The sequence below is a fragment of the Psammomys obesus genome, unplaced genomic scaffold (assembly GCF_907164565.1).
Source record: "Psammomys obesus unplaced genomic scaffold, mPsaObe1.curated_primary_1811, whole genome shotgun sequence".
In the NCBI taxonomy this organism is placed as follows: domain Eukaryota; kingdom Metazoa; phylum Chordata; class Mammalia; order Rodentia; family Muridae; genus Psammomys; species Psammomys obesus.
Genome location: NW_026585698.1, coordinates 7723667 through 7747788, shown reverse-complemented (window position 1 = coordinate 7747788; position 24122 = coordinate 7723667). Strand labels below are relative to the sequence as shown.

The 24122-nt window shown below is 44.0% G+C and overlaps 1 protein-coding gene across 1 annotated transcript in view; it reads left to right on the top strand.

The window, feature by feature from the left end:
- The first annotated feature begins 16794 nt into the window (after positions 1 to 16794).
- The window catches only part of Arid5b (AT-rich interaction domain 5B), a 175541-nt gene continuing 168213 nt past the window's right edge, over positions 16795 to 24122 (top strand). The window contains exons 1-2 of the mRNA XM_055598918.1: positions 16795 to 16815; positions 17321 to 17575. Of these exons, the coding sequence (XP_055454893.1) occupies positions 16795 to 16815; positions 17321 to 17575 (276 nt within the window). The remainder of the gene's footprint in view (positions 16816 to 17320; positions 17576 to 24122) is intronic.

The following is a 24122-nucleotide window of genomic DNA, read 5'->3' as shown; positions in this document are numbered from 1 at the left end:
TTTCTTCCATCTCAAATGTTAAATGAATTTGTTGTAATTTTAAACCTAATAACCGACAAAATGAATGCTACTGTCACAATATTAATTCATAGTAATTTTTTTTTCCTTAGATGCTGCTCTGATATCATTTAGAGTGCTCCCATCACTGAGCTTGGAAGCTGAGCAGGCTATATACGAAGGGTGACAGCTAATAGGATGGGGACCCAAATAGCAGTAGTCTGGAGAAAGACTCCTGCCAGCCCTAGGCATGCCCTATAATCCCTTCCATCCATCCTAAGACAGATGCCTAGGACTGAGGAAAATATGTATATATATTATATTTTTTCCAACCATATATATAGATATATGTATGTCTATATATAGTTGGAAGAAGAGTCAGATCCCCTGGAACTGGAGTTGCAGATGATAGTGAGCTGCATGGGTGGGTACTGGGAACTGAACCCAGGTCCTCTGCCATGGCAGCTGGTGCTCTTACCTGCTGAGACACATCTCCAGCCTTAATTTTTAAGGTGAGAGAAGATCATCGTTCAAGATTTCCGCCCTGCTCAATTCAGACTGTCCAGTCCCATCGTGAACAGAAACTGTCTCCATTCAAGTTTCAACTCAAGGTCCCTGCCCTTAGGAAGAATTAAACTTCCTAGCAGGACCTTCTGAAGTATTGTGTTAGCATTCTAAAGGCTGAGTGAGCATCCCTTTTCACTTTGTCTAACTCGGATTTATTTGACCCATTTTTCTTCCTAAGAAACCTGAACTACAGATTTTTTTTTTCAGGCAGCGCTTTAGAAATTAAAAAAAACAAAATAGTGGACAAATGTCGTTTTCTTTTTCTAGAAAACCATTCTGTTTGTTTCTGTTTGTTTATTTAGTCATGGTTGCTATGTGAATAGGTGTGCGAGGAGGAGTAGCATGGTAGACATCAGAGGACAGCTTTGTGGGATCTGTTCTCTCCTTCAACCTTTTCTGTGGGCTCCACAGTTTGACCTCAGGCCACCAGGCTTCTGGGGCAAGTGTTTTACCCACTGAGCCATCTCCCTGGCTCCCCACGTCTTCTTCATCAACGTTGGTACCCCCTCTAGACTGAATGTGAGCTGTCTTCATTGTCCTGCACCACCTCATCCCCTGGGGCTTTCTCCCAACTGGATGACATCTCCACTGAGACGCAGTTTCATTGGTCACAGCTGAGTCTTGGGAAGGGCCACCTCATACCCCCACCCGGCCTGTTGCCTTTTCTACATACAATGAGAACTGGGTAGTTTTCTGTTGTTCTTCTTATTGTTTTAAATAAGAGCAAACAATGCCTTAATTTCACTCTTTTTTTTTTTTAAACTACTGTAGACTTCTTCACATCTATTAACGGCTTTTGTTCTCATAGTATTTTTTAATGAGAACGAGCAGTTTTGTGTCATCCGTCCCTTCTACCTATTGGGAAACTGAAACGCTTAAGAAGCAGCTGAGACTGTTTCTTACATGTGAAACAGCCAGGACTCCAGCCGTATCTACTAGTTTGGGCTTGGGGCAGGGCAGTAAACTTGTCCATCCACAGAAAACCTGGTGGATCGAAGGTGCGGTTTTATTGAAATAAGTCAGTCCGTAGTCTCTTGGTGGACATTGCTGCCCTATCGCTGCGGTTCTTCAGTAGATCTAGCTGCAAAGCATGGTAAAGCCCGAGCCAAGGAAAGCAAAAACAAGCTTCCTCTGGCGTTCTTAGTAGACTGAGAGCATTTTTTGGCCTATGGCAACAGAGAATCCTTTACAAAAGATGAGGACTTGGGGTTGCTTTCTGTGAAGGAAGGGGGAGTGGGGGGGCAGAGTAGAGGCGTTTGGAGATACAGAAATGTCACAAACAATGGATTGGCAATCACCAAAGTTTCCCCATTCTTCCAAAACACTGGTGCCCAGCACCTTAGCAACCCTTGGAGAGAGCATGCGCACAGCAGCAAGCGTGCGTGCCTGCCTGGAAATGCCACAGGCCAGGCAAAGACTGAAGAGTAAGGTTGCTGCCCAGAGTTCTTTGCCTGCTAACCCCCAACTTGTCCTAGGGGCTGGGTCACGCGTCCATGGACTCATTCTTTTCATTTGACACAGCTGATGTCATTCTTATGCGAAGTGTTCTGCAAATTCAACTCAAAGGCTTTCGCAGCCACCCCTCCAGCTGCACTACCTCCCGACCCCCACACACCCCGAGACCCTGCTGTAAGAAGTTCTATCATTCTCCCTCGGAACTTGGGACGTTTGTGTCTGTGTTTCCCAGATTGCAGAGAGTGGAGAAAAGCCACACGCCGAAGCCAGAAAACCCCAAGATCACCTCTATAATCAATGATTATGGGGACAAATACGGGAAAGGGATGGGGGAAGGGCAATCCAAGCAAAATTCCCGACTTGCCAAACTTGAGGTGAATTGACTACTTTGAGGCACCTCTTCAGATAAAACATCCCTGATATTATACCCGATTACTAATGCTGCTATTACTACTACCACTAATAATAGTGATAACAATAATCAATTAAAGTAATGAAGTGCTTTTTCCAGGCGGAGAAATGCCCTGGCAGACATGCCAGTTATTTATCCATTCTGGTCTCCTGAGGCGTTCCATCTACACAAGGAGCGGCTTTATTTTTCTTCAGATAACCTGATCCTCTATGTTGCCATAACCAACAAATGTCCCTTTCCCCAGGAACCGGGGGCTTAACACCCCAGGGTCAACTTCATTCCTTTATCTCTAAATCCTACAAATTATTCACATCCACTTAGAAGCTGCCTCCTCAGTGAACCTGGGTAAGTTATTCAGTCTCTTTGTGCTTCGGCTTCTTCAAGGATAAAAAGCATGACTGAGGGAGGTTCATATCCAAAGGGTTGTGAGGATGAAAAGAAATAACTGAAAGCATTTAGCAGTTCTCCTTGGCCACGATGAGTGTTCTGTAAATGTTAGCTGTTAATTTGGCTTTGAACTTACTCTGGCTAGACTCATTGCACACATGCAGAGTTTCCTGATGGTTGAGGCAGGGATGCCCAAGCATTGTTTACGTTCTTTATATGTGCCATAAGCGATGCATTGTGGGAGGGAAAGCATCGAAAAGCAAAGAGATTTGTAATCACCTCACTTATATAGTCAGAATTTTATCTTACGTCTTTAAGATTTCCCTTTTAAACTTCACATCACTTTAAACATCTGTCCATGTCAATAACGTGTTTCTATAACATTCTTGATATCTGTGAGTATTTCCTTATTGGAGGGATATCATGACCTGTTTATCCATTTGCTAACTATTTATATTAATTATTCATGTTAAATTTTCATGTTTCTTTCTGATGTTCTTTTCTTCTACCTTAAAGTCTTACGTAAATTTTGTACATCATTTTTTTATGAACTTAATCAACTTTTTCCTAAAGATGACTTTATAGAAATGAAGCTTTTGACGCTGATGGTTCGCGGTATCAAAGAGCCCTCTTGTAGGTCTGTGTAGCCAAGCTGGGTTTCAGAGGCACTGTTTAAATTGGCAGTCCCACCAGCTGAGCAAATTCCATTTTCTCACTTCCACCCCAACTCCGACTACTATTGAAAATCTTTGCCAAGTTGATAGGTTATTAATGTAATTTCGTATTTTAATTTAAATTTTTTTATCAGACAGAGGGATGGAAATTTTTAATACATTCATTCATCAAGAGCGCGGACTTTTTCTCTTTTGTAAAGTCCAGAACAACGTCGTCAAAGAGATGATGAAGGGTGTTGTTAAGAGCATAGACTGAGGGGCTGGGGAGGGGGTTGGGCGCGTTGGGCCACTCGCTGCTCAAGCCTGAGGACCTGAACTCTAACCCCAACATTTAAGTAAAAAGACGTGCTGTATGGGGCAGGGAAAGAAATATGGCTGGAATTTTCTGGCCTAACTCTATGTTTAGTGAGAGACCCTGTCTCAAGGAAATAAAGCAGAGAGTAACAGAGCAAGACATCGCACGTCCTCCTGCACACACACACACACACACACACACACACACACGCACACACACACACACGCACACACAAAACAACGTAAACTCAAGACTGACCACCCAGCCTTCATCTATCCCGAGCCTCATTGGAGTGAGAGTGCTGGGGTTGATAAACGGCTCTTCTTGTTTGTGCGTGCTTTCCTCGCCGTGCTGGACTTTTTCAGGTGGGCGTACTACAGACCACAGAGTGAAGACCATCCAGAAGTAGCAGGACTCACAAAGTAGGAAGGGCTGAGAGGCACCATGACGACTCTGACATTTCAGCCCCCAGTGCTCCTCAGAACTCTGTGAGCCTCGTAGACTTGAGAATGACAAGTGGCTCATACATTGTTCTGTACTTGACTTAAAACCCACTCGACGTCCGGGCAAGGTGTCAACATGACATGGTTTCTGCTTGCACATGATGCTGTCCCACAGTCGGATTGTCACATCTCTCACCCAACGATACACGTGATGAAGGGTGACTACATTTGCCTCCAAAATTCTATAGGCCTAGGCTTCTGCATTCTCAGACGGCCCTTGTCTCGGAAGCATGGAGAAGGTCTTGAAGCCCAAGCCGGTGCTTTCCTGCCGGCTTGGATTGGAATGACTCTGTCTCAAATGGTGGTTCTCAACTTTCATAATGTGGCAGCCCCGATCCCCCAACCACAGAATCATTTCATTGCCATTTCATAGCTGTAATTTTGCTGCTGTTGTGAACTGAGGTAAATGTCCAACATGCAGGATAGCGGCTATATCAGGCCCTGTGGAGAAACACTGATCTCGAACCACACACAGTGTCCATCTGCAGGGGCTTAAAGGGAACTCCGGGTCACACAGCTCAGCACCCTCTGCTTCACAGAGGTTCTCGATCATTTCTGCCAAGGTAAACCCAAGGGTCTTGCTAACCTTGGAGTATGGAGATCTGTGTCCTCCAATTAGCAACATTCAACGGGAACCGCTGGGTTGAAGGAGTTAACTAATGATGGAGACGTCGTGTTTACTATGTCCCATTCTGTTCACACACACTGTCAGGAATGACGTGAAAGGCCAGGCGGTGGTGGTGCACACCTTTGATCCCAGCACTAGGGGAGGCAGAGGCAGGTGGATCTCTGTGAGTTTGGGGCCAGGCCGCTCTACAAAGTGAGTTCCAGGACAGCCAGGGCTACAAAGAAAAATCTTGTCTCAAGAAAAAGTAATAGGCCCATGGCATAGATGTGTAGACGTGAGTCTAATGGCATCAGAACCCTCCTGCTCTCCCAGCCAGTCCCAATGCCTTCTTTTCAGGACCTCACCTTCCACGACTTCTGCAGCTCCACTCAGCATCCCTACCTCAATGTCTTCATTCTGTTCAGAAGAAACTCTGCAACTTCCTCATGTACACCTACATACTGACCTAAGGTTGTTGAGATAAGATTATAGAAGATCACCACCCCCTTCACCGCCGTGACTGAAAGCGAGCTCAAAGCCCCAGCAGAGGTTCTCAGCCAGGGCTAGGGAGAGGGCACAGTTGGTGAAGGGCTTATCTTGTAAGCACGAGGGTCCAGATTCAATCCCCAGAACACACACACACAAAAGCAGGAAGTTATAGTACATGCTTGTAGTCTGAGTGCTAGGGAGGCAAAGACATGAGCCCCAGCCAGCCTAGATTATTTGGCAAATTCCAGACAGATAAAAGGCTCTGTTCCAAAAAAAAAAAAAAACATAGATGGCACAGGAGACTGTCCTCTGGCTTCTTCATACACATACACACATGCCTGTGTACCTGAACACACACATCTGCACACACACAAACACACGAACACACGCACACATGAAGCACGAGGATCTACTCAGCGAGGAACAAGGCTCAACTCAAAACATCTCATTCCCAAACTTTGACAGGCCGGGTACACCCGAAATGGAGACCGCTTCAAAACATTGAGTGTGGCCAGTAACTTAGGTAAAGCGTGGACACTGACAGGTACCTAGGATGCAAAAAGAAGGTTCCCTACTTTACAAAACAGAACTTTTTGGCCTTTCAACTTTAAAATATGAAGGTGGACTTGAGCCTTGCCTTCTCTGGCTTCAGTCAAGCAAGCAATCTCTACATCGCACGCAATCTTTAGTGACTTGACTACCGGTGGGTAGCACCCCCACGGGGACCCCCAGAGGAGCATATTTGTAGCCTCCATTCATCTTCTGAGTCTAGATGAACTGTTTCCAAAGCCGGGTGCACAATCAGTAAACGTTCTGAAAAAAAAAAAAAAAATCAGATCGTACACATATATAAATAAATATATCCGCCTCAGTCTCATAGACTTATTTTTGATTAATAGCTTTGAGCATATTAATACTTGTGACATATGTGTAACAGCAAAAAAAAAAAAACTATGACGTGGTTCAATAGCAAATATTAACTTATAGGTAAATAGATATTTATCCGACATGCATTTTCTATAAATCAAGGGTCTGGGGAGATGCTGATGCATCAAAGGCCTAACCCTAAATATTTCATTAGGGAAGTCGCTATTTCTGCAAAGGAGGCTCGTGTTAATGACGGTCATCTGTGCACCGGCTTCTTCCTGTATCTTTATGAACCTTTTATTTGTGCTTTGCGTCCTGTCTCCCAAAGTAGGTTAGAAATGTCTTAGAGGCAGAGACTCTGCTTCCTGTTTTGGCCTCTCTTCCTCTTTCTCAGCATAGTGCTCGGACCCATCAGACTCTGCCACTTGCCAGCTATATTGAACTTTGACGAATCCTCGCTCGGTCTCTTCCCTCAAAAAAAATATTGAAAATAAGAGTGCCGTGTACACACAGCCTTGGTGCGGATTAAATTTTGACACAGTTGTGCAAAGTTACTGAAAAATGTGTTCGGGGCTTGGTGAATGGGAGTTACGTTCATCACAGGTCGTATTAAATTCTTTCGTTCTGTGTACATGGGGTGTCAGGTGCCATTGTAGGAAACAAAATGAATAGAAGATGCAGCTCCTAGTCAATAAATACGGAGCGTAACATTCACAGCAAGAAGATGGTTAAACACGTAGTCAGTGCCACATGATGAAGGGCCTGGTTGGAAAGCTCTATCAGAAGACAGCTAAAAGAGCTATCGATAGAGGGTCCTCCTTCATGCTTGGAAGTATGAATAGGAGCTTCCTGGAGGCAAAGAAGGACCATATGCTTGGCAGGAGAGCACAGGCAAATATGCACAATGCTGACTCTCCAGGTATGGTACAGGGATCTGAGACACTCTCAGGAGGGCTTTGGGGTCAAGACCCTAATCACCACAACACCAAGACATCATCTGCTTCTCTTCACTATTTATCTGTTACAAAACTACAATGGAGTTTCCCAGCAGCCTTGTGGCCTATGGCCAACTTTCATAGTATCTCTTTTCATCACAGCTCATCATTTTGGAAAGGACATTTATTTTCATTAAAAAAAAAAAGTCTCTTTAATACAGTACTTTAAAGTAAGTTAGTGAATAAATAATTGTAGATGTTTCCTCTTTAATTTCTAAGATTGAGGTCTGCATAGCTCTCTGTGTAAACACATATATACTTACATATGTGTTCATAGTTAGATGCACATAAATACCTCCACCATAAACAAAGACTCTGCTATTCCCAGCGAAAGCCAAAAGTGAAAAGAGATCCCAAGACCATCAACATAAAGACATAAAGTTGCACGGTGTGCTCAAGGAATAAATGAATAAATGAATGCCTGCGGTTAGATGGCTCCAGTTCCTTTTGGAAGTAGACAGAGTATAAATTATAAATACACACATTGCATATTTCATATACAATGAATATGATTATCATACCCTCTGAGCTGTGAACACCAGATAAAATATACCCAAATTCTGAAAGAGTTAACCTGAATTTATTGGTGATTTCAAGGAAGGATGAGAGAGCAGATTTAGTTAATCCAGTGAAAGTCATCACGTATAAATTTGCAAACTAAAATATTCCCTTGGCTGAGGTCATGTGTTTAATTTTAGCGAGTAGGGTGAGTGTGTTTTGGGAGGTGTTTATACTGTGCAGCGAGTACTGAACTGGCGATGGGTTTGACAGAGAAAACAACGGTGCGACCTTTATTATTTCCAATGCGAAAAAAAAAATGAACTATTAATGTGATGTTCTGGTTGAGAATTTAAACTCTCCAAAAATCTGGAAATTCAAAGTCACGGTACCCATAGCAACCATAACTCTGCCCCCTTGCATGCCCGGTGAGGAGTATTTTGTATCGAGGTACATGCTGTGAAATCTATGCCTAAATGTGCTATATAGCAGAGTTACAGTTGCTGTGGGAACTGTAAGTTTGAATTGCCTGCCTTTTGTGGCATTAAACTTTCAGCTGAAGCATTGCATTAAAAGAGGGTTTTTTTTCCCTTTATCTCTTTATCTCTCTCTTTCTCTTTCCTGCTTTTACTCATTTAAAAAAATTGATTGGACATTTTTTAAAAATAAGATATAAATGGTATTAGAGTTAAATGGCAGGGTGATGCCTGGCCATTTCCGACACATGCAGGCTAATACAACATTGGTAAATTACCACATTTCCATACTGCAACCTGCAACAATTCATAAAATAATCCTCTGTTTATATAGCGCCTTTCATTCTGAAGGGTCCCTTCACACACTCAGTGGCTGAACCATATCGGACAAGACAACTCAATAAATATTTAACAATACCCAACAAAATTATGCAATGCCTTAGGACAAGCACTAAAAAGGAAAGACACTGTCATCCATTGGGTAGGACAAAACCCAAGGATCGCGCTGTGCCTTCCTTGGTGGCATGAATATCCTTGGTATTCAGTCAGTGAGCTGTATCTTTCAGAACTATGGACATTTACCAACTCTGTTTACCAAGAAGATTTTTCTAGAGCTCTTGGCAAGTCATACCCTGAGGGGGTCACCTGACTGAGTCTCCTCTCCCTAGCCTAGGAATATACACTGCACCCTTGAACAGGGTCCTCCAAAGACTTCGAGGAACATTGGGTCTCTGTCATAGTTACGCACCATGCCACGTCAGCACAGAAACGGCCACAGAAAATATACAATCGTGGCTGGGTTCCAGTAAGGTTAATTTCCTGACACCAAAATGCGAATCTGATACCACCGACATGTGTCACACGCTACTATTCTCCAAACGAACCTTGAACCCTTTAAAATGCTAAAGCATATATGTGGACTGGACTGTAAGAGACAGGTGATAGGCTACAGGAATCGGGGTCTTGCTCTGAAATCTGAGGCAGCATGCCTTGTTCAGGGCCAGGTTAGGTCGTGGTGTGCTTCTAAGCACTGAACAAGTAGTTCTTTCTTGACCTCAAAAAAAAAAAATGTGCATGTGTCTGTGTATATATATAAATGTGTGTGTATACATATACACATGCACATGCTATATATAGATGTCTAGACATCTATGTGTGTATCTAGGTCTAATTGTATACATACACGGGGGGCATGAGTCTGTTATACATTGCTGTGACTTGAAAGTAAAATGTCCCCCATGGGCTCATGTGTTTGAATACTTGGTCCCCAGCTGGGAAGGTTGTGAAACTTTTGGGGTGGGGGGAACCATTCTAGAGGAAATGAGTCACTGGAGGTGGGACTTGAAGGTTAACAACCCAGCCCCGTTTTCTGCCTGGTCAGAGGCAATGTGGTCAGCTGCCTCCTTGCCTCTGTAGCCTCAATGAACTACACCCCTTCAGATCGCAAGCCAAAACAATGAAGACGAGGAGGAGGAGGAGAACTATGGTGATGATGATGATGATGATAAGGCCTTCATCCCTTAAAAGGCTTTTTTTTTTTTTAGCCAGACATTTTATTACGTCAGTGGAGAAAGTACTAATGCATACATTTTACTGATGTGAAAGAAAGCCTCAAATAGTAACAAAATTAGCAATTCTGCTCATTGCATACAGCAATTTATTCTCACTGTATCTTTTGTACATGTTTGCTTAACTCTACTGATAGCTATAGTCCCAAAGTGAATGTTGCTTGGCATTTTTATTTCTCCTGAAGAGTAAACCAGAAGTTAAATAAATAAATAATAAGGATGCAGCCCTGAATTTCATTCTTTTCTTATTAGCACAAGCAGCTTATTACTGCTATCAAATGATGGGTTTCAAATATTTCCTTGATTTTTGGTGCTAGTCGCAAAATAATTGGAGACAGATTTTAGCACACTTTTAAGTTTAATTTGTGGATTAGTCAAGGGTCTCCAGGGGAAGAGAACCAATAAAGTACATGTGAGTGTGTGTGTGTGTGTGTGTGTGTGTGTGGCGTGTGCATGCTTGTGTGTGTGTGTGCACTAATTTATTATAAAGCATCTATGTGTGTGATCGTTGATGGATACTACGATACTGAGAGCTAAAGTGAGTAAAGCACAAAACCCAGGCGAGATGGTACGTTCTTCCAGTCTGAGTGCAAAGGCCTGTGGACCAGAGGAGCCACTTTTTGGGTTCCCTCTGAGAGCCTGAAAATACCAACTTTCCAGCTCGAGTGGGTGGGGGTGTTGCCCCTTCCTTAACCTGTTTGTGCTAACGGGGCCTGACTATCTTTCTGTCCATATTAGAGGACACAGTCCACTCTACTCAGTCTGCTGAGCGAAACGTGAAACCCATTCAGTAACTTCCTTCCAAACACACCCAAGATAATGTCTGGCCATAAACGTGGGCACCCCGTGACCCAGTCAACACCTAAAATTATCCATCATAATCTAGCCAATTACCTCTGTCCTTTACTTGCTGAGTTAGTGTTCTGTTGCTGGGACAAATGCTTGAGGGGAGTTTGGAGGGAGAAAGAATCATTTGAGTTCACAGTTTTGCAGGTCTCAGGTCAGGGTCACAAAGTTCCTGTCACTTTGGGCCTGAAGTGAAGCCAAAGGTCTTAGCAAATAGACAGCATGTGATGGAGGAAAGAGCCTCACATCCTGCCTATAGGAAACACAGCGATCAAGAACAGCTGAGGACAAGCATCCTTCAAAAGCAAATACCCAGTTGTTTACCACGCAAACTCACCTCTAAGTCCTAAGTCCGCACAACCACCCACCAAGGAGAATTAAGACTCCATCAAGGGACACTCCTGTGTGTTTGGCTGACAACCCAGCATGAATGAACACTGAGAGCAGATGACCAGTCCAGATAATTGTGCCACAATTAGCTAAGAGACTTCGGCAAAGTCAGAATTAGGCTTTACTTCGGGCACGTAATTACAGCAATGGGCACAGAGACACAGAAAGTAGGTGAAGAATCATTCCTTGACTTTCAGTGTGGTGATTCATCTACCAAAGCCACTGGGCTTCTACATAAGAAGTTGCTTAATGCTTGTCAAATTAATTTGAGTTGCAAATTGCCAAATCCAAGACGCCATTAATGTTTGCTTGAGACCACACAGAGGAAATTTCTGTAGGCAACGTACAGTCACCAATAGTCCCCACCCCGAGTGAAGCAAAGGGTGTGTGTGTGTGTGTGTGTGTGTGTGTGTGTGTGTCAAGATAGCCTCAGATACCTGGGACTTCTAATTTCAGTATAACCTAAGATAATTGTGCTAGGAATGAAAAAAAAAAAATCTTACTAAGGTCAGATGTGGTGACCCATGCCATTAGTCCCAGCACTTGGGAGTCAGAGGCAGGCAGATTCTGAATTCAAGGCCAGCCAGAGCCAGGTGAGTCACAGATGAATCTAAAGAACCCAGGTCTGTGAGTTAGCACCACCCTTTCTGGCACCGCCTTTCGAGATGGAACGGCGTGATACCCAAACACGAAAGACTGTGAGCCATTAAAAGTCATGTGTGTTACATTCCTGCAGAGCAGACGACATTAAAAAAAAAGTTCAGTGTCTGTATGCTGAGTAAGTCATAAATGTCAGAGGCCTTGAAAGAAGGTATGGGTGGTTAAAATTAAGAAGCGTTTGGGCGATTAAAGTAAGTTAGGACTCAATTTTAATTTACGAAAAAAATAGAAAACAAAACAAAACAGACTCGTCCATTGGCATTAGGACTGGAAATGATTTGTACCCAGTTTCTCTGAAAATATGCGATTCATCTGGGACAAGAAGGGACCTTGGGGTTTCTTCTGTCCACAAAGACTGTCATGTGGCCTTTGCCCAAGGATGTCTTTCTCCGAGTTTCCTGTGTCCCGTTCGAAATCCATTCGGAAACTGCTCCCCAGGCTGGTCGAGAACTGGCATCCCGCCCCCACCTCAGCCCAGAAGACCGCTGCTGCAGCTACGAGTCCCAAATTTAAGGTGTAGCTCAACCTTTGACCACTAGAGGTCTCCGGGAAGGCACTGACCCGTGTAACCCTGTTTATCATCCTAAACTGTAGACTTGTTGCACAGCCCCGCGAGCCGGCTCTGCTGGAGGCCGCCTTCTGACGATCGCCAACCAGCCCCGTCTCATCGTGGCGCCAGCCTCGCAGGGGGATGGGCCAGGCGCTGGCTGACCATCACACCGGGCTGACTTTTAAAGCCACTGTTCAATCCACACGGTCTAGGAGTTACCCCTGGATCCCCACTTCTTGGCCCATCAAAGAGGGGGAGAGCCCCAGGTGGGCGGCTGGAACCCCTCTGACAGTCGCCCTGCCCAGGACTACCCAAGCTCCGCGTGTTAGGGCTCACCTGGCATCACGTCCCTCCGCAGGCCCCGATCCACCTCCCCGCTTTGCCCCACCCCCAGGGCTGCCCACCACTCTCTTCCTTTTGCTCTGTGGAAGGACTTTGGGGTTCCATTCACCCCGCCCCTGTTTTCATCCTCGTGGGATTTTTCTAGAAAATGAGTAGAAATTTTCTGGCTGCAAGAGAAAGAAAAATAAAAAATAAAAAATTGGAGGGGGTGGGGGCGCCGAGGGGGAGGCAGAAAGGAAATAGCCAGGTTGAGTTCCCAGTTTTTATCAGGCAATTCGCTCCCCAATGAAAGCAAGCTGCAGTGGCAGATTCGAGCCACATGCGGTAGTGTGTAGCAATTAGTAGATAAAATGCTGACTAAAGTGCTAAAACATGAAGTATTATTACAGCCAAGGTCAAAAATGCTTCAGTTGCCTTTTGCAATTTGGGGGAGGGGAAGCCCAGAGGTGAGTGGAAACCATTGGAGGTTTCGAAATGGACGCCTTCTTTCTTCAAACTATACTTTTTTTTTTTTTTTTTTTTTTTTTTTTTTATGATCCTGTTTATTATAGCCCGAGCTGCCTAATTATGTCACTGCTGGGTTTTGCAGCTACCTTAATCCTTCTGATCCTTTATGGAACGATTCACACACTCACTGAATAATGTGTCTCTGCCCCCCCACCCCAACCCCTTGAGGCCCAGGGTATGATTTTTTTTTTTTTAATTTTTGAACCTTTTAAATATATCAGGTAACTTAGTTGATTTGGGAGCCCATAAAGCAGCAGGCATATAGACGTGTGGGTGGAGGTTACTGTGTTTCAGTACAAGAAGAAAGAAAAGAAAAATAGTAGTTCCTGTAAACATACAATCCTCCTCTTATGCCCAGCCAGTCACAGCTACAAGCCTTTTTATAGATAAATAAAGCAGTTGCTTTCATGATTATAACTGTCTTGAATGGATTGTCTTCTTACAACATTCAATCTGTTTATGAGTATTTACTTTACATTAGCCCAGGGACCCTGCGCTGCAAGAGTTTGCCTCTGTTCCCCTGGGTGTCGGTGTCTCGAGCCTTACATCTGCTCTGTGATTGATGGAGCCTGAATCCACGTTATTGCTCTCTCACAAGCAGAAATCAAACAGGCTATTAACTACATTACTTCAAAGAACTGTTTCAATACAATCTCCTTATCTTAATTGAAACTTTCTTTGTATGGATAGTTGCTACACAGATAATTTACAGGTGTCTATCAAACATCACATTAAAGAGGTAAAACAGAGAGAATTTTTTTCGGGGGGGGGCACTAACAGTGTGATTTTAAAAGCCTTTCTCAGTATTGGATAGAGCATTGATTTAGGAGACTTATTGTGCTCATTGGGAGTGGGGCTCATGGTGCTGGAGAAAGAGGGGGAGAGACACAGTTTGGAGATCTAGCATGGATGTGATCTTTAAAAATGCAAATATTCAGAAATATTCAGAGCTAGGTTTGGGAAACCTTATCAGGGGAGATTAAGCAGTGTGCAGCCTAGTGTGGTGCCTCCTTTCAAGAGACATGGGAGAAGGGTTCTAATTAGGTGAAGTCATTTACAGACACTTAAAGACTACCCAAGTTGCTCAAATGCTGTGGAAGGCTGTGTGTGTTTTTAGGAGAGGTTTAATACACAAACCAGGGGTGCCCTCAGGCACTGTGTCGAGGTTTCCTGCATAAATGCAGCCGCCTTGGTCAGGCAGGAAACTGACTCACAGTTGATCTCAAAGAAAATCTTGTCAAAATACAGCAACCCAAGTTTTTTAATATATCGTCTCTTGAATTGAACATATATGTTTACAGTAACAGGACAGAGGCTAACAGAAGCCCCGAGGCATCTCATGAATATTTTTTTAAATATGTAAAACGCCCTTCAGTCAAGTCCATTCATATGTTAAAAATGAACAAAATGGGTTATTCTAATCAAACGTCTGCAGTGAGCACCATAAAGTTAAAGAGAGAGGGCAAAAGGGCTGTAATTTCTCTCTCTAACCCGTGTTTATGAAATGGTAAGATCAGATGAAATTTCAAGGAAGATAATTAAGGAGTGGTGTGCAAGTCATAATTTGGCTAATGCAAAAGATGGGAGACTGTAAATTGGTACACTGTCCTCCCCCATGGTGCAGAGTTGGAATATTACTTTAAATTATTAAAATAGCTTTTCGACAGCTTCCAGAATACGGGCTTTTTGGCATGGGCTTTTATTACTTATTGTAATTGGAAGATCTGCCATTTTCTTTCGTTTATCTCTGTGTGTATAGAAACAAGATAGATCTTGCCTTTTTATGACTTCTCCATGTTCTGAATCAAAAATGTGGTTTAGATAATGTTAAGTGCCCTAATTCTTACTGCAGCGGAGGCAGACGTTATGGAAAAAAAGCGTCAAAACACACACGGAGGGTCCTTCCACTGCCAGTTCACCGAAGACGAGGCGTTTGTGCTCTGCTGGGTGTATTAACTTCAGCCATGTGAATATAATTTTCATTAAAGTAATCCTGTCTCAACTCGATGCTGCGAGTAGAGGTGAAACGTTGCGAAAGCGTTAAAAATAGCTTGCTAGTAATTTCAACATCCTGTAATTTTATCGCGTATCGAGTTTCAACTGTCGTACTATATACAAACCTTATTCCCCCATATAGTACGTGTTTACTTTTTTAGCCTGCCAGACCCACTCTGGAAAGATTGGTGCCAATATAATAAAATCGCTGGGGGGTGGGGGGGTGGGGGTGCTGGAAAGAGTGGGAGGAGAGCCGGGAAGGGGTGGGAGAGCGAGTACACCATTTTACATCAACGCTGCGAAAATGCAAGCGAGCCAGGCGGAGGACCGGCAGCTGGGTCGCAGCGAGAGAGGGCTTTGCAGGCTCTGCCTGCTCCTTGTTCGGTCGCTCTTAAGTTTCTCTGTTTGCATAATAGCCGTGCATGCAAACCGCGCAGTGCTCCAGGGCTCCAGAACAATAAATATACACATTTAAAAACCTTTATTGTCTTACGGCGTCTAACCGCCCCCCCCCCTCCGCCTCCGTTTCTAACAGCTTAATTTCTGATGATATTTAACTAGTTTGCAAATGGATTATTTTTTCAGTTTCAAACTATTACAGAGAAAGCTCCCCCTCCCTTTTTTTTAGGGGGGGGCAGGGGAGGGGTGGGGGTGGGGTAGGAGTCGGTATATTATTCCTGTAGCGCCGGGTTATATAAACACATTATCATTCGAGAGAGCCCTTGGCGTCCATCAGCATTGTAAACACGTACGAGTGTATATACTTCAAAATTAAAGAATGCACACGCAGAACCCGGAGCCCGAATTCATATTCCGAGCAGACTCGCGGCTCGCATGTATTGATTTATCATGCACGGTTTATTGTTCCTCTCCCTAAATGCAGTTGCTGTCTGCTCAATATTGTTGCAAAATCACGAGACGTGTGTGCACTGCTCACTTGTCTTTCTGCTCTTCTTCTTCCTTTTTTTTTCTTCATGCTGAGTATTTTTTTTTGAGAAGCGAACAAATGCATTAATATTTATATGTTTATATAATCGATAACCCACTTTTCCCTTCCGTGTAAATAGGCATCAGAAGATAATTTAACAGATTAGTTCTCTCAAACATGGCAGTGAGGAAGCGTAATTTAACTATCAAACAAATCTACATGTCTAATAACAGCAAATCTGCTAAGGAGCATTAGAAAGAGGAGCGGCGCCCCGGAATCTCTGCAGGAAATGTTCTTTATATTAGACATATACAAGCAGGTCCTGTCAGATGCACAGCAAAGCTCGAGAGCCTTGGTCTGCTCCAAAAATCTCAGCCGACGTTACCCGCAGATACTAGGCACCAAGAAGAGAAAAACAGCCTCATTACTTGGTTTTAGGGTGGGTTTCTCTTTTTTTTACATCTTCCTGTCGGTTTTTTGCCTTGATCCACTAGCTTCCCGCCGAGCTCGGACGTAGTCCTTCTCCCTATTTCTAATTTGATCAGCCCATCTTCGGCAGCAGACCCACCTATTTTTGACATGAGATGAAAATTGAGTCGCCGAGGAAATATTAGGATATATTTTCAATCATTTTGGTGCCGAGGGGGAGGCGAGAGCTTAGTTTTATATTGAGACATCACGCCGGCTGCAAGCGGAGAATGCTTTTCCCTGCCAGGACCTGATGCAATCCATTCAAGCCAACAAGTTTGGAGAGAATGTTGAGTTCAATCAATTCAGAACGTCGAGATGGAGCCCAACTCACTCCAGGTATTTCGCTCTCCTCCGCTCCTGCGATCCTGGCGCCCCCCCCGGCAACCCCCGGCCCCCTAGCTCACCCACCCCCCCACCCCCCTCCACACCCCCCACAAACTTTTCACCAAACTTTTGCCTTCTGCATCCCCCCCCCAAAAAAAAAATAATTTTTATTGTTAAAAAAAAAAAATCCCCAGCGCTGATCATACCTACACAATGTAATTTTATCGCCTCATATGGGGAACTGGGGAGGGGTGGTGGGCAGCCGGAGGGCTTTCTTTTTTTTTTTTTCTTTTTTTTTTTTTGGAAGCAGAAAATTAGTGGGTTCTGTAATATTTTTCACCCAGTCTTCTATCTGTGGGCCGGTCTGTACTGAGAGTCTGGCTGTCTTGTGTGTGAATGTGCCTGGGAATAGATATTTGTGCTTGATGGCTACATTATTTAAGTGGTGCTTTTCTCTCTCTCCCTCTCTCTCTCTCTCTCTCTCTCTCTCTCTCTCTCTCTCTCTCTCCCCCTACAGTGGGTCGGCTCACCGTGTGGATTGCACGGACCTTATATTTTCTATAAGGCTTTTCAGTTCCACCTTGAAGGCAAACCAAGAATCTTGTCCCTTGGCGACTTTTTCTTTGTAAGATGTACGCCAAAGGATCCGATTTGCATAGCGGAGCTCCAGCTGCTGTGGGAAGAAAGGACCAGCCGGCAACTTTTATCCAGCTCAAAACTTTATTTCCTCCCCGAAGACACTCCCCAGGGCAGAAACAGCGACCATGGCGAGGTGGTAAACCTATCTCTCCCTCTCTTCCTTCTTTATTATCCACCCCCCCCCCTCCAGTAATGCGTATTATAAGGCAAGCTTGAAAATACTGTATTCAGTTCTGCGGTGAGCAGGATCCGCTCGTTTTTTAAAGGGGTAGCGCCACTAACTGGGGCTGGAGTATTTTACCATTGTCAGAGTTTGGCTGTCAGCTTCACAAAAACCGTCCAACTGCTGATTTTAGTCAAGATCAAATAACTTGTCGAGAAGGGTTTTGTTCCAGGGTGTGTGTGTGTGAGAGAGAGAGAGAGAGAGAGAGAGAGAGTGTGTGTGTGCTCGCTTTGCTACCTCCCCCTGAAGATTAATATCCCGTGCTTTAATACACATATTTTTTAATTTTTAATTTTTTAATTATTATTATTATTAATTTATTTATTATTATTATTAATTTTTTTTTTTGGTTTTACCTTTGTGCCTGGCTCTTGGGCCGGGTAGATTTCTTTTGGTGGGTTTTGATATTGTTCACGGTTTTTTTTTTTCTTTTAAGTATTTGATATGTTTAAGAGGGCGGAAATTACGAAACGGAGGCAGAATGAGATCAAAAGCGATTGAGTTGGCAAAGGCGTGTTGACTGAAGTGATAAATGACAGGTACTGGGATAATACATTCAAATAACTTGCGCATCTGCCCGGGCGGATTTCAAAGCGGTCGAGTAACCGGCACAAACACGTTCGGCTTTAAGAACTATCTCGCGCCCACTCCCCCCTCCCACCCCTCCCCTCGGAACCATTTGATGTTCTGGTTTCCAGCGACTCCACGCGAAGTGGACGCCTTCCAGTGGGGTGTGGGGCCGGGCGCAGGGGCCTCTGCGGTGCGGCGGTGCGGGGCCGCGCGCGGAGTGGACGCGGAGGGGACCCCGCGGCGATGCCACCGGGCCACCTCCCTCGGGCTCTGTCACTGCGGGTGTGACCGCCGCTCTCCGGGCTCCCCGGGTCCGAGGGCCGAGCTCGGTGGCGTGGTCCCCACCCCCCTACACACACACACACACACACACACACACACACACACACACACACGGGAACTATTTTGGGGAGTCTGCGCCCAGGGCGCGGCTGGAGGGAGGGCGCACGGCTTTGTGTCTCCCGAGACAGAGCAGGGTGAGCAAACTGAGACTTTTGAGGGCAGCTCGCTCGGCGCCAGGCTCGCGAGCTTTCGAGGTAGGTCTGTTGTTAAATGAGTGGTTCGGTGCTGAACTCCTCGGGGGCCCGGGAGCTGCCAGCCCAGGCAGAAATTCCTGGAGCTGATGGAGTTGATTGCACTTTTGGCCTCGCTAGCTCACTCCCTCTCCCCGGGATCGAATTACCCCTCAGTGGTCCGCGGCTGGTTAATTAAGGGAGTTCGTCAGAACCTCGGCCCAGGAATCTGCCTTTTCGGAAATAAGCTCCGCCCTCCTCTCCGCACACACCCCTCCCCCGCCCTCCCCGGCAAGAGCAGGGTTTAAGCGGTCGGTTTCCCGGGCTCCGCCTGCCGCCTGACTAAGGTGGTGTGTGTGTGTGTGTGTGTGTGTGTGGGTGTGTGTGTGTGTGTGTGTGTGTATGCGGAGTGGGACCCCCGCAGCCCACCAACAGGTTGAGCGCCTTCCCCCCGGGCTCAGGCCCCTCCCCCGACCCAACTTTCCTGCGCAGCTGTCTTCCTTCTCCCTCCCCCTTCCTGATTTCTTATTATTTGCTTTTCAAATTTATTACTTCAACATGGCCTGTGATCTGGAGAAGGGAAGGATTAAATATCCAGAAAAGAGCTGGTGCCTAACAGACTTCGGACTAAACCCAGGAGGAAATCATTCAGTGTTTTATGGGATATTTGTGGTCATTCTTTTTTTTTTTTTTTTTTTAATTGAAATTGGAATATTTGTTTAAAAGACCCCGAGTTGACCCCACTAGGTCCTGTTTATTTTCTGTTGATGTAACTAAATGGCGAATGCTGATTTAAGAATAGGAGCCACAGAAGATCCCATCTGTCTGTCAGAACTGTTGACAATGAATAGATACGTTTTTAAACACACGATCTCTTTTTAATTGTTCCTTGTGGGGAATTGTAATGATCTAAGCATTTCGTATCTACTGTATGAGCCATACCTCAGAAAAATTAATCTTGCCATTTAAAAGTAAACTCTAGGGGTTTGTGGAGAGAGGGCGGCTCTATTTATAATCCTCAGCTGCTTATACATAGTCTAATATTATGCATGATTTGTTTTTTAATGCTAACACGGCTGGTAATTAGCTGTATGATTATACTTGTATATTTCATTAGGACTTTGGCTGATGTCATTGTAAGTTATTCAGCCATATTAAAACAATTTTCAATTGAGATAATGACACGCCTCAAAATTATGCAAATGGCAGCTGCATTGTGCAAAATAATTATGACAAATGGAAAGCAGGTAGAAAGTTTCCCAGTGCAGGATCGGTTTTCCACCCCGGTGATGTCATTTCCCCCCTGGCCTAAGTCAGACGTTAGATGAACAGCAGCAGCCAGGCTCCTGGGGAGGAGAGTCGGAGACCAGCTTTTACTGCAGGCGCCTAGAGGGGGCAACAGGGCCTCTCATTAAGAAATTTGCTTTGTTTTCGCCTACTCCATTAACTTGTTTATATACATCGAAATGGTTTTTATTATTGATTTTAAATAGTTTTGAAGGATGCCTTTGCCGTTCGTAACTGCAGGGGAATGTTTTCTTGGTGTTCAAGAACATTTAATCAGCCAGTAGAGTTTATTTTAAGTAACCGAATGGAGGTTAATAATTTCTTGATTGAGCTGACATCAGCACCTATCTCAAAAGGACAACCAGGACTCAGGACTCTCTATTGAAAAGAGTCGTTCTGCCTGTTTCTGATTTCTTGAAATGTGAAGACGTCAGTTCTAAAAGCAGGAACATGATCATTGTGCGAGTTTAGAAATAGCGTCCCTGTGTGGTTCACTGTGATTTGCAGAAGATTTTTTTTTTTTTAATTCCACATAGATCTTTGCAATCACTGCAGGGAAACGGAGTGACGCAGGACTACGCCTACCCATTTTATAGATGGGGAGAGGGACATGACAAGGTCATGTGGTCTGTCAAAAGTAGCCATTGTCACCCAGTCCTTCCTAAACTTTAAGCTTGCCTCCTCTAATAAAACGTATTCTTGAAACAAGAAAACAGATCCTACTGGATTCTAGAAGCATGTATCAATGAGGACGGTCCCTTGTTCATTTCTGAGCAGAGTCCTCAGTCAGCTCCCAAAGGTCAGATGTTCAGGTTTAAACTATTTAATTCTGTGTGGTTTGGGTAAACTTAACTGATGCTTTGTAACAAGATATTTTCATAGGTATTAATAATTAGCTATCAATTGGTTTCCAGGGCGATAGTGACAGCACACATCAGATATTTCCAGCGCTAGTAACCTGCGCTGAGGAAAGGCATTTGAAGAGATGAACATCTGAGGCTGGGCAAGAGATAGGACCCGAGTTTGAATCCTCAGCGCCCATCTGAACTGGAAGCAGTAACCCTAGGGTCCTTATGGCAAGAGAGTACACAGTAGTGAGCAATGTCTTCGACAAGGTGGAGGTTGAGGGCTAACACTTGAGGTTGTTCCTTGACCTCCACAAGTGTGTATGACGTACTAGTACCTTGCACAACCATTTGTGCACAAGCATATCATATGTACACATATACATATATATATATATGATACACACACGAAGAAGAGACACATTTTGATTCTGCAACTTAGTCTTGATTTGACCTTATATAACCCTAATATCTGAACCTCAGTTTCTCCTTCTACAAAATGGGAATAACAGCAAGAACAACTGAATCATTTAGGGGCTCAAGAGACATTATATAGGGAAGAGTGCTTTAGATATTTCAAAACACGTGAAAAGAAAGGACCCAGGCTAAGAACATTATAAATATTCTCATCTTATAAACAAATGCAAACTATAATAACTTTTATGTTTATGTGGATTTTTTGGATCTAATCATGACACTGTCTTAAATAAGCATGAGTGTAAAGAGAAGGGTCTTGTGCAAGAAGGTATGTTTCTTGTAAGCACCCCCATTTGCCACATGTGGCCAGTAGCTAGCTCTTCAGAGGAGGACATGGCAGGTAGGTGGGTAATTGTGTCTGTTACTGAGCAACTCGTGATCATGCCCATTCTCAAATTGCCAAGTACTTAATCTATTGGCAGTTGACTTTCAAAAAGCATGCATGTGCAGGCTTGGGTTTTTACATGAAGGTTTGTTGATGACCTGGAACTAGGAATGGGGAAGGTTTAAGCTAATGATGTCATTGAGTCAAGACCAAGCACGCCTGGGTGTTTTAGCTTGTTTTCAGGATTTCTAACAGTACTTAGTTGTCACCGTCCAAGCTAAGCTATCAGTGGAGATCGACTTAGAAACTGTTTCAGAGATTCATGTTCTACTGAAATCAGCACAGGACAGTTAGAGTTGGATCAGAGACTTTGAAGTGTAAACATTTTCAGCAGCCTCACTCTGGTGATATAATTTTGGGCAATTTCTCAAACAGTCTGTCCCTCAATATTTTCAGTCATGAATTGGCATGTAGAGTTTACTTCCTAAGATTGTCTTAAGGAAGAAGTGAGCTACTATATGGCAAGTGCATACCACCCAAGCTGATGCACAGTAGCTAGATCAACAGTGAGAGCTGGAATCATAATGGTTACTATTGGTCTTGCTTTTCTCATTGGAATGTGAGGCGTTACTGGGGGCCTTTCTCTCTGAGATGGCAGCTCCTAGGTTACTTTGCTAAAAATCCCTGGTGACCCTGGTTCCTTGCACTCGGGGCTATCTTTCCTCTGTGTGTTGGCTTTAGCTGTGTCATCAGAGCAGAGGCTTCTTAAGAATGTCTATGCTGCTCCTGGAAAATGTTGTGAACTGGACCAGCAACATTTTTCAGAAGATTACCTGATTTGATCATATCTGGGGGTAGGCAGATGCATTCTGGAATCCAGATGGATCTGGCTTGGGCTTGTTCTTGTTTTTGCATAGCCCTTCAGTCTGGGTCTGTGTCCATAAGCTGGTTTTCAGAGACTTGTGAGTCTTGGTGACTTACCTTGCTATCTTAAAATGATAAAAAGTCTTGCCCCAGACTTACTTTCTTCATCTGTATAATGGAACTGGTAATCTTGATTCTACTGAGGAAATCAGAGATGATGATTTTTTTAAAAAGGGGGGAGGAGTCACCTAGCACAAGGCTTAGGAAAACTCACCCAGTGACCAGTGATGGTTACTCCGCATCTAGAATCAGGACCCGTGAGCACTCAGCCACTGTTGCCTGTAGTTAGCCACCGCCTGGATCAGAGCCCACGAGATCTCAGCCACTGACGGCTGCACTCAGCTACTGTCTGTTCTTACTCATTCTTTATAACTAAATGAAAGGGTATCTCTAACCACACCCAGGCCAAATATAAGAGCTAAAGCATTGGACGGGGGTCGTTCAACTGGACTGTGATAAGAGTCAGCCATGAAGGCCAAACCTGACCCATGGAAATTTTGTAAATAAAGTTTTATTGGGATGTGGCCAAAGTCATTTATTTATACAGTGTTTGAAGCTCTTTGGCTAGAACAACACAGCATATACTTTTGATGGCTACCATCTGGATCAATACAGTGGAAATATTTATTGTCAGGCCCGATCCTTTACAGAAAAGGTTGGCTGACCTTTGGCCTGTAAAGTTGATGTAGAAGACGGAATATTTCTAATCTTCATTGCTGGGGGCTGAACTCAGGACTTCACACTCATTAGCAAGTGCTCTTCCTACCAGTTATCTTCCCAGACCCTATTCCTCTTTCGTACTTGGCTTGGAACATATTAAAAGAATTATATTATAAAACATAATTCAATATTAGTATGATGTCATTATCATTTACGTGTATGCACACATTTTAATATTGAGTCTAGGACATTTATTTTTGTGAATAAATAAAATTTACATTCAAGAATATTTTGAATGGCTGAGATCCAAGCTCCAGGCAACATAGGTATTGTCTGACTTGTGTTCATCAAAAAAAAAAAAAACTAACTGCTAAGTATTAACTATGTAGGAGGTAAAGGGGTGAATGGAAAACACTTGGCAAGTGGCCCCTTTTCTCCAGAAGCTGATCAGTCTTAATAAAGAGGTGAGGTCAACATGTTTAAAGATGTACAGACAGTCACAATCAGAGATGCCCTATCACGTGAGTAAATTTGAAAATACACCATCTGTGTGTACGTGTGTGTACTGACCACTTAGTCAGAGATGGAGGTGAATGTGTATGGTCCCTTTGAGGACCTCACAGATTGGACCCCACCGTTATTGCCAGATACTGGTCAAAGACATACCGTCAGACTTTGCGGCTGTGCTTCTGAGTCTTAGTGGTAATGAGAATGAGCTAAGGTCTTTCTCTGTGCTTCCTGTTTGCTCTCTGGAAAAGTAGAAGGCCTACTGTGTACCAGAGCCATCCACACATTTACAGAACACCTACTGTGTGCCAGAGCCTGGTCTACTCTGGGACATTAGCCTGTGAGCTAAG